Source organism: Theropithecus gelada, chromosome 14, assembly GCF_003255815.1.
Source record: "Theropithecus gelada isolate Dixy chromosome 14, Tgel_1.0, whole genome shotgun sequence".
NCBI lineage: Eukaryota > Metazoa > Chordata > Mammalia > Primates > Cercopithecidae > Theropithecus > Theropithecus gelada.
Genome location: NC_037682.1, coordinates 11,683,537 through 11,694,349, shown reverse-complemented (window position 1 = coordinate 11,694,349; position 10,813 = coordinate 11,683,537). Strand labels below are relative to the sequence as shown.

The 10,813-nt window shown below is 52.8% G+C and overlaps 1 protein-coding gene across 2 annotated transcripts; it reads right to left on the bottom strand.

The window, feature by feature from the left end:
- Nucleotides 1-1,561: 1,561 nt before the first annotated feature.
- On the bottom strand, nt 1,562-10,788 carry MTA2 (metastasis associated 1 family member 2). Of its 2 annotated transcripts, none has more exons than XM_025355397.1 (18): nt 10,079-10,788; nt 9,275-9,342; nt 8,813-8,906; nt 7,164-7,281; nt 6,969-7,032; nt 6,666-6,783; nt 5,935-6,037; nt 5,643-5,742; nt 4,965-5,153; nt 4,798-4,872; nt 4,627-4,685; nt 4,358-4,455; nt 4,100-4,239; nt 3,611-3,839; nt 3,328-3,417; nt 2,856-2,974; nt 2,599-2,747; nt 1,562-2,374 (listed from the first exon to the last, which is right to left on the bottom strand). In XM_025355397.1, exons 1-18 carry the CDS (start codon nt 10,104-10,106, stop codon nt 2,209-2,211), a joined length of 2,007 nt encoding a protein of 668 aa, XP_025211182.1. In that variant the 5' UTR covers nt 10,107-10,788; the 3' UTR covers nt 1,562-2,208. The 2 variants fall into 2 exon arrangements, with proteins under 2 accessions (XP_025211182.1, XP_025211183.1); XM_025355398.1 differs by lacking the exon at nt 10,079-10,788 and adding an exon at nt 9,678-9,948.
- Nucleotides 10,789-10,813: the final 25 nt, after the last annotated feature.

Genomic DNA, 10,813 nt, shown 5'->3' with positions numbered 1-10,813 from the left:
GGAAACCAAGCTCCTTCGACTCCGGGTTCCGTTCCTAGCCGCTGTCGAGTCCCCGCCCGTTTTAGGAAAAGCCGCGTGTTACGATGCTTATCTGCATGCGGCAAGCCGATTGGTGTGCTTTAAGCTGTTCAGGCGTTGATTGGCCCAAAGCGTCGTGAATATTTATGACAGCAGCCACAAAGGCCGGCGCCGGGTAGCGTCTAGCTGCAGCTCTTTCACCCCGCAGTAGATACCCTTGTGTCTGTACCCTCGACCCTTATTTACCCGACGAATAAAGGCGGAGGATCGGCGGCTTCCAATCCTTTGCCCCACGGAGCCCAGGGCTGTTCCTGGACTTCCAACCTTTTCAGGGCTGTTACTCCCTCCCTCCACCCCATGTCCTCTCGCAAAACGGGTGTTCTGCGACTGCTTCTAGCCCTGGTTGGGGAGCTCTGCCACCACCGGGCACCTTCCGGACTCCACAAGGTCCCTGGAGCCAGGCCCATTCCTTCCGCAGTAGTGGGCTGCGTGGTGTACTCCCGAGGAGCCAGAGCCACTGGCGCACCCCAGAGCAGTGCGACAAGACAAAACCGAGTACCGGTAACTGAGTGAAGACACTGGAGGGGGCGAATGCTGTCAAAGCCCATCTGGTATAATTGTCAGTTCCTCCCAACACCGCCGAGGTGTAGGCTCAGTACAGGGAGGGACTACAGGAGCTGGGGATGCCCTAGGGACAGGGATCATAAGGAGGTGGAGAGGACTTTCAGATGGGCTCAGCCCACATCTTTGAATGGCGCAAAGAGCAGTGGACCTAAGGCAGACACCATGGTCTTTGACCTTGCGCAAGTCACAACTGCCGAGGCTGTTCCCCATCTCTAAAGGAAGTGCCCAAGGAGCACGTAGTAGGCTGAACTTCTTGTCTCTCCTAAGGTGTTCCTTCTAATGGGCCCTGCTCAGGCATCTAATCTCAGTGTCCCAAACCTTTCAGGCAGGAAACGGTGCTACAGTGGATCAGGGTATCAAGGCAGTTGCTGAGACTGGCCTTGAGGATCCTGAAGCAGCAGGCTGTACACATACACCCAGAGGTGCTCGAGTGGTTCAATGGTAGAATTCTCATCTGCCAAATACACCACACAGCTAGGTGAGGAGATCCTCCTATAACCCCATCACCACCACCAAGGTGGTATACATGTTACCCTGGCTGCCAGCAACTTCCAGAATTCCTTAAGTAAAAGGGAGAGGGGAGTAAGAGGTGGGAAACAGAGGAAGAAACACCCCCATTCTCCTTTCCTATGGAGGCCACCAGTCATCCAGAAAGCTCATCTCAACTCCTTTGAAGGAATCTGGGCCAAGATGGTGCTTGGGCTCCATCACCACTGGGAGCTGGGGAGCAGTTTGGATCCCACAAGAAGGCTAGCTGGAGCAAGCCGCCTCGGTCCAGGCTGCATATCTCATAAAGCTGTTCCCAAGGCAAGAACCATCTGTACCTCCTTTGTTGTCCTTTGTCCTTTATTTTCCCTGTCAAAGACACCCCCAACACACACACAACACACACCCATGGCAAAGAACAGCTGAGCCAGGAGAAGCTGAAGAAAACAGCTTTTTATTTGTTACTATAAGAACCAATTACAGAATCCGAGGTTAAAAAAACGGACAAAAGATCTTTATTTCTGAGAACTGGCGTACAAAAGGCGGAGGGGGAGGGGAGGGAAGGAAAGAGCGAGCATGGCCTGGGGTTGATGCCAGCTTAGGGGCCTCAAACTCCAATTAGGATAGTCCGGACACCGGACAGAAAGAGAAACCCCCAATTAGGAAAAAAAAAAAAAAGACATGGCAGTGCACGCCCCCTCCCCCAACCAGGTACCACCACCTGTTATCTGTTTACTCTTCCCCTCCCCATCCCCGTTCACAAAGGGAGGCAAAATTTTTAAAAAATTAAAAAACCCTCCCCCCAAAACTGTCCAAGACATCTGTGGGTCCTACCCCCCAAAACAGGCTAGGTTCCCACATGGGCCAAGTTCCTGCAGTCTGTCCTCCATCAGCAAGCATGGAGGCATGAGACAAGTCTCAAGGTTGTAACACCAGAGGGCGCCCAACCCCTCCAGGGATGCACACTCACTTGCTCTCTTCCTTACTCCTCACTCCCTTTGACACGAAAGGGAAGGGAGGTTTGGGTGCCCTGGGCATCCACCCTCTACCTCTCAGCCCACCTCCCTCCCCCACAGGTGCTCAATCCTCCAGGACAATAGGCTCATTAGTGCTGGCAGGATGTGAGGGTGCAGGTAGAGGGACAGGGGGCCGCACTGCCATCAGCGTTGGCTTCACCTTCAGGGGCAAGTTGGGTCGGCGAGCAGCTCGCCGCATTTCCAGATGGGTCAGAGCCTTCCGTAGGGCCCTGGCCAGAAAGAGCAAGTGAGAAACAGAAAAGGCTTAGAGAACACTAAGCCCTCCAGGTGAAGCCCCACATTCCACACTGCAATTCTGCCTTCTGGCCCATTCTTTTCTGGCATCCCCACCCTGCATCCACAACCTTCCTAGAGCTCTTGCTCTGAAACTCCTACTCCCCACACTCACAGCCTGGACTGTCCCTCTCAGCCCCTCCCATGGTAGACTCCCTACCTGGTATCCTTTGTGGCCACAAACACCACAGGATTGGGGGCATCAGCAGGGTTTAGTTTCTGACGCTTGGCGGCTGGCTGTGAGCTTGAACGAATCCCTGAAGCCAGAGGCCTTCCATTGGCAGAGAAAGGAACCCCTGCCCCTGCCATCTGGAAAAGAGGCAGGATGGCACAATGAGGGAAGGGACCCTCTCAGACTCCTATGAGAAACAAAAGCCCACCCAACTCAGCTTGGCCCACCCCTTTCTGTCAACTCACAGTCTCATAGGCCCGTTTCACCATAATGCCCCCCAGTCCCCGGTTCTGGGACAGCTGGTTTCTGTTGATCGGTGTTTTGGTACCCCGAGGTGTTTTTGGTTTCAGGGGTGCCTGGGCCACTGGAAAAAAAGTAATAGAAAACTTTCACACCTTTTCTTCCCTACACAGTTCCCCTTTGTTACTTCCATCTCTTCCCCTGGACCAGCAGTTTACCTGGGCATCCCCAAAAGTAGCAATGGGGGAAGGTTCTGGCAAGCTATCACTAGTATTTCAAATATCAGTATGACCTTATCAAATCAGTACAGTAATACTGAATAGTTTACAAAAAAAAATTATTAAACAACAAAAGTACAGTTTGTTAGACTAAATCTCTGAGGACACTATGGGGAAGAAGAAAACAAGGGGAAAGAAGATGTCGGACAGGGAACGGACTGGGAGCCTGATGCCACCCTCACTGGTCCTCATCCCATACCCAGATCTTTGACGATAGTTGCCAGGGGCAGTCGCACCAGAGGGTGAATCTTCAATGGAGTTTTGGCGGCCTTAGGAAGTCGAATGGAGCCTGCAGAACAAAGATGAAAGCTTCTGAAGGGCTTCACCATTCAGGTCTCCTCTGAGGCCAGAAGCCAAGTCTAATCTTTAAAAAATTACCTGTGGCCTACTATGTCTCCTGTTATTAAACATCCAGAGAAACAATCATCTCTGGGCAGAGCAACCCTAAACCCACCACCAGCCCCATCACTCCCTGTCCTTACACTCTGCTTTGATGGCATTGGCATTGATAGGAGCATACGGCCGTCGGGCAGCCCTCCTCGGCTGTAATAGGTCCCTGCACATGCGTCTGGCAAGACGGGTCAGTTTCGTGGTCTGAAGCAGGAAAGTTTGCCTGTTCTTAGCCAGTAGCTTGGCCCGGTTGGCGCTGGTTGTATAAGGGGAAAGACTTTGAGCTTCAGGTCTGGACAAATGACCCCTCGAGTGTGGCTCCTAGAAGAAGAGCATAGGAAAGAGAGAGAGCAGAAATCAGCATTGAGGCTCCCTTCTTTCTTCCATTCCCTGCAGAAGACAATTTATTCCTGCCTAATCTCTTTACTGACCTCTTGGCCTATATGTCTCCCCAACCAGCATCAAGCACCCCCTGCCCATCAAACCATCACCATATAAAGAGTTGGATATTCTGGCCCTCACCTAAGCTCACATCAATATGCTTACTGCTCTCCCCTGCTTTTACCCCCACTGATCCTTACCGTGGTACCCCGAGTGGCTCCCTCAAGCTGAGTTGGGGTCTTCAGTCCCCCATATTTCTTCCAGTAGATCCAACAGGAAGCACAGAGGCGGCACTGCATGTTAGGTGGCCCCCAGGCATACCACTGAGCAGACTGTGTGGCTGCAGAGCATGGAGAGGAGGGGGACAGGGAAGAAGCATGCTACCTGAGCCCCACAGATTCTTGAGCCACAGCAGGCCTTCCACCCATCCCCACCATCCCAGTGCCCCCATAACTCACTGTGGCAACTCTCACAAGTCAGGCCCTTCTGAAATCCAGCCCCATTCATGCCAGGTTTTGAACCCACAGAAATGATCTGGTTAGGGTTTGGCTTAGTGCTAATGGGGAAGGCGAGGAGAAGGGAAAAAACCAAGAAACTGGTCAAGGAAAAGAATCAATTTCCACTCTCAATGTGACCCTACCTCCTGCCCACCCCCAATCACTGAGGAAGGCACAAGTTAGGGGAAGGGAAGGAAAACACTCTGGTCTCCCCTAACCACTACACTTACTAGGTGGGGATGTAGACCTGTTTCAGTTTGCTGTCTGCTTCAGCAGCTTTCAATCTTTTCTGCAAGAAGGAAAAAAGAAAGAGAAGGATCAGAGCAGGGAGAATATCATCAACTTCAAAGGCAGAGGTCAGCAGGTAGCCTATGGTCCACCCTCCCCAGCCCAGATGATACCTGCTGAATATACCGGTCTGTGGTTTTCCACATGTAATAAAACTGGACTATGCTGGCGAGTGACTTCCAGGGTAGCTAAGGGGCAGAGGGAGAAGAATGAGCAGGCATCTGGCCCCAGGTCCTGGTTCCCTCACCTGTCACCTCTCCTCCTAGCGTCATCCACTTACAAAATCCTGGCGAATATCGTTGAAGTCCTTCCCATACTTCTCTAGGGCCTCCTCAAATAGCATGGCCTCTGAGGCTGACCATTCCTCCATCTCATCCCGACACAGCACCGGGCCGCCCTGGGGTACCAGGGTCGACATGGCCTTAGCCAGGTCATAGCCGTTCCTTTGCAAGGTATCCATGGCGTGAAACTATGGGGAAGACGGAGAGCAACTGAGGATCTGAAACTTTTGGCACCACTCCCTTCCTGCTCCTTAAAACACTCCCACTCCCGGCCAGGCACGGTGGCTCACGCCCATAAAACCAGCAATTTGGGAGGCTGAGGCGGGCAGATCACGAGGTGAGGAGATCGAGATCATCCTGGCTAAAACGGTGAAACCCCGTCTCTACTAAAAATACAAAAAATTAGCCAGGCGTGGTGGCGGGTGCCTGTAGTCCCAGCTACTCGGGAGGCTGAGGCAGGAGAATGGTGTGAACCCAGCAGGCGGAGCTTGCAGAGAGCTGAGATCGCGCCACTGCACTCCACCTTGGGCGACAGAGCGAGACTCCGTCTCAAAAAAAAAAAACAAAAACACAAAAAACACTCCCATTCCCTCAGAGATACCCTCCTCTCCTGTCCCTAGGCTCTGCAAGTCCCCAGAAAGCCCAGCCTGCCCAACTACCCACCAACTTCTGCTCACCAGGGTGATATCTCGGGAGGCAGCAGCTGCACTCATGTGCAAGCTTGGTTGCCGAATGGAGCTACTGCAATCTAGAGCTCTTGCAAAGGTTCCCACAGCTCTAAAGGAAAAATTGAGAAGTCAAAAGCCAAAGAAGAAGAAAGCCCAAGTGGGCTGGGAAACTAAGCCAGAAGAGAAAGAAGGAAAACATCTATGCCAATGAAAGAAATAAAGTCCACCTCTAAGAACCATGGGACTCAGAACAATGTCCACACCTCCCCCAGCCCATCTTCCCTATCCACCCACCCCTCACCGGGCCACCACGAGAAACTGGTCGATCTGCCGGTCTGTGAGAGGGTTGTCTGGGTCCCAGACCTTCATCTCCATCTTCTGTTGGTTCCGATTATCAGATTCTCCTGGGGAACAGAACAATGGCAACCACAGGGAGAGGGCAGGAGGAAATAGTTGGTGTCTTTTCATTCACAATAGCACTTCTTCCTTCCTCTTCTTCTGCTTGGATTCTGTCAACTCTCCGACTTCTCTTCCCAACTGTTCCCATTTGCCCTTTTCAGGTTCCTACGGTCCCATTCTGTCAGGGTCATGGCAGAGAGCCCTGCAGACTGTGTACTACACAACCCCAGGTGACACCATTCACAGAGACTATAATATTAAAGTGCCCCTTGGGGCCAGGCGCGGTGGCTCACGCCTGTAATCCCAGCACTTTGGGAGGCCAAGGCAGGCGGATCATGAGGTCAGGAGATCAAGACCATCCTGGCTAACACAGTGAAACCCCGTCTCTACTAAAAATACCAAAAAATTAGCCAGGCGTTGTGGCGGGAGCCTATAGTCCCAGCTACTCGGGAGGCTGAGACAGAAGAATGGCATGAACCCGTAAGGTGGAGCTTGCAGTGAGCTGAGATCACACCATTACCCTCCAACCTGGGCAGCAGAGCAAGACCCCATCTCGAAAAAAAATAAAAAAAATTAAAGTGCCCCTTAGAATTAGATAACTTGGTAGCCATACAGTGTTGTCCTGTTGCTTACCCTCTGCCAAGCGATCTGGGATCTCAGCTTGATATTTGCAACCAACTCTAATCTCGCCCTGATCAGCTAGAAGTGTCTTCTGCACAGGGTCAAACACCAGTGAGTAAAAAAAGCAGTCCTGGAGTTGGGGAGAGACAAGGTAAGCAGGGCAGCAATCCACATAGGCGGCAGGGAGGGAGGTGTATCTGAGTTTCCATGACCGGCAGTCTGGCAACCCGGTACCTTATCATTGTCCTCCTTTCCCCCTCCCTTTTGTGAGCAATACCCATTCCCCTCCCTCTTCTCTCAACATCTCTTTCTCACCTCCTTTTCCAGGTACTGGCTCAAGATATCTGTCTCATTCAAGAGGGTCACACTGCATTTCCCCCTATAGAAGACAGATCGGAAAACCCCGGTGAGCCCCACTCTCCCTCCCCACAGCATCTCTGAATACCACCTCCTTCTCTCCATCTTCTACGTAAGTGCATGCAGGCTATTCTGGCCCCAGTTGTCCTGTACCTTATGTGGGTGGCTGGTAATGATTCAAATTGCCGAGAAAGAAAAAGTTCCCGGTGCTTCAGTTGATGGCGCTGCTGCTCAGACACCCCTGGCTGCTTTGATTCCTCTTCAAACTCCCCTGGGAGATTAAGGAGGAAGAAACCAAGTCAGAAATGGATCCAGCAAGACACCACCCTGGAAACTCTAACTCAGGGAAAATATTTTCTATCTTGGCTGTTTTTTTCTCACATTTCCCAGGTGTCTGCCTTCTATGCCTTTATCCTACCAGCTTTCCTTCTTAGCTGTATATCCCATCATGGATGCTCCCAACTCTATCAGTAATGCTCTTAGGGAAGAACTGCTGAGAGTACGAAGAATGCTGTAGACATACATCACTACCCAGCTGCCAATGCTCAGACACCAAAGTCCACAACAGGCCAGCAAGAACATTACATTTGTCTCTTGCTAAACCAGCCTGAGGTCCAGGAACCCAGTAAGATGAAAAAATATCACACAAGACTGTGTTTACCAGTTCTTTTCAATTTCAGGAGACTCTTTGCACTAAAACATCACATGCAGCCCTAACTATCCCTCATTCTCTACTTGGCTAATAATAGTTCCTAGGGTTTTCAAGGACAACACCTCTCAAGCTAGTGCCAACATCTTCCTCCTGAAAGAGCCGCAGCTTGCCCTGAAACCTAGTGGAAGGGGTTAATCTGGCTAGGCGCCAACCAAAGTGGGAGGGGGCAGAAAAGCCTCAGGCCCAGGCTCATTGGTGCATTGTTCCCAACCTCAGGGAGAAGGGGGGGTTGTGCAGTAGGCTCCACCCCTCGCTTGTGTGCTCCGGAAACCCTGTGCTAAGGCAAGGGGGACCACACCCCCAACACCCCTTCTGATTGGACAAGGCCAAGGTCAGCCCCTGCCAGATGGGGCTGGAAACCCTAAAGGGCCAGGGAACTTGGTTAGCCAGGCTCCTCTTTAACCCCTTCTCACCCAGAGCAGTCTGAAAAATGAAAATGATTTAGAAAGGTGGAACAAAAGGAAGGAAAAAGAAAACCAAAGCAGGAAAGGAAAAAGAAGCTAAGGAAAATTTTTTTTTTTTTTAAAAGAAAATGAGACCTTAAAGAGGATGAAAATAGAGCAAAATGAAAAGGGAAAGATGTAAAATGGGGGGGGGCAGGTGGGGAAATGGGCAAGGTGAGAAATTAAAAAGTGCAAGAAAACTTCCAGCCATCTTCTAACTTCCAGGTATTCTCACCACCTTGTGATTACAAAATAAGGCTGCTTCTCTGTTATGCGGGCTTCTCAGTACAATCTCTTCCTCTTCACCTTGACCTTCAGTCACCACCTACTGTCCCTGTGTACCCCAAACTGCCCCCCTTTAGAAAAGCATTCTGTTTCTCTAAACCCCGTCTTCATCCCCTAAATAAACCTTATCGTCTCTCTCCTACTCTCATACACAAACCATATCATGGCTTTCCTTATCACAATCTCTCCACCCTGCTTCCAACCCCAACGTGTAAAAACAGGTCTCCCTCCTCAGGCCAGGCATTTCCCACCCCCAAACTCACACCTCTACCTTGGGCATGCTACCAGGGGAAATACCTGCAGGGACATGCCCAGGCCTCAGATCATGGGGAGGGGGAAAAGAAAGGGATGAAGATACTCACTGGCATTACTATCAGCCAAGCTGTTGAGGCTACTAGAAATGTCCCTGCGCCGGAAAAGACAGACGACCTTTGCCTCCACATTTCCATTTGCAGTCTAAGGGGAGGAAAAAAACAAAAACAGAAACAAAACAACGTAGCAGTGAAAATTGATCATCTGGGAACAGAAATACACAAAGAGACAAATAACAGTAAGTTTCAGAGGGACCTAAATTAAAAAGCCCAAGAAAATATGAGTAAATACTTACATTCAAGGACAGACTTCCAAATCCCTTTCCTTTGCCCCCAAGAGACAGAATAGTAAAGTTCCTGCTAAGCTCTCAATAGCCTTTCCTGAATACATCCAATGAATGAATGAATGAATATGAATGGGTACTTAGTATAGGGTCCTCTCTTCCACCTGAAGTTAGAAACCTCAGAAGAGACCACTGGGGGAGGGAGGGAGAGGGATTCTGCTCCACTCACCTTGTTGAGTTCCTCAATCCGTCTAACCAGGTAAGGATTGCTGGAGGAGTTCTCAAAATAGACGTAATCTGTAAGGGAAGGGAGGGGGGAGAACCACGAAGATCAGAGGAGATGGGAGAGACGCAGAGCACCAGAGTAGGAGAGAAAGTTGGCCTGAGTGGATCAAAAGAAGATAAGGATTCAGGCAGAGAGCGCGCTGAGATGTGAAAGTGTAAAGACTAAGAGAAAATAAGGATGTCCCCCACCCCCACCGCACCTAGTTCTAAAATCAGATCCATTACTCAAAAGTGAGCCTTAAGGAACAGGCAAGAAGCAGGGGTTCCCCTGCAGTCCCCACAACTCAGCAACGAGTTGCACCTCAGTCGCGGCGAAGTAATTGTTCGCTCTAGCGCAGGGCCCCCACCTTTTCGAACTGAGGCGCACAATAACGCCTGGGAAGAGGAAACCTCCGGGCGGCTCCTCCGCGGTGGCAAAGCCGTCGCCCCAGCCCCTCGCGTTCCCTCCCCACCCTGTCAGCTCCTTCGGAACCGGTTTCCGAAGCCCACTCCGTGCCCCGGGGAGCCCCCGACGCAGCCCTGAAAGTGCCGTCGGGGCTGCCCGCAGCTTCTCTCCAGGAGTCTCGGCGCCCTGCCGCGTCGCGGTTTCCCGCACCCTAGCTCCTCGTCTCCCGGTTCCGGTTCCGGTCCGAGCTCCGGTCCATGCCGCCCCATACGCTGCGCCTCGCGCCACCCGGTGCCGAGCCCCTCCGGTCCCGACCCCAACCTCTCCCGCCCCGGACCCTGTACCCCTGCGCCCGGTACTCACCTCCCACCCGGTACATGTTGGCCGCCATGGCCGTTCCCGCCGCCGCCTCCGGCCGCACAAAGGGGTCCGGGAGGCTCGCGGGGGCAGGGCTCGGCTAGAGGCAAAGCCCCGAACGGTGGGCTGGCGCTTCGAGGGAGTCTCACTGGGGCCCGCGCAGCCGTCACCTCCGCTGCCTCAGCCGTCGCGGTTCATCCCGGCCCGCGCTGTCGCCGCCGCAGCTATCGCCTCACTCCCGGGACGCTGAGGCTGGCCCCGGTCCGCTCGGCTTCTTCCGGAACGAGCTCGGCTCCTGCCAGGCGAGAGCCAGGCTGCAGCTGCCCCCACCCCCGCGGAGTCGCACTAGTCGTTGGGCTCTGCCGGCCGCAGGGAAGGCTTGCCCGGCCCGCCTCAGGGTTCGCCTCCTTCCGGAACACCTTCGGCCGATCCGGAGAACAAGGCCCACTGCTCGGCTCAGGTCGGAGAGCGAGACCCCGCAGATCGGCTACTTCCGGAAGAAGTTCGGCTCCTGTCGGCCAACCGCTCGGCTATTTCCGTTGCAGCTCGGCACCCTCCCCACCCCTTTTTCCGAGGGCGGGAGAGGAGTGGGGCTTAACTCTGTCCTAGCTGGAGCCCTGCAGCTCCTCCTCCCGCCCCGAAGACTCGCGCGCCTTAGCGCTTCGCCAGGTTATTTGCAAGCGGCTTTGCCTGTTATTTGCATAAATGGTCTACGCTCCCTTGCCCTTTCCGCACGCCTCT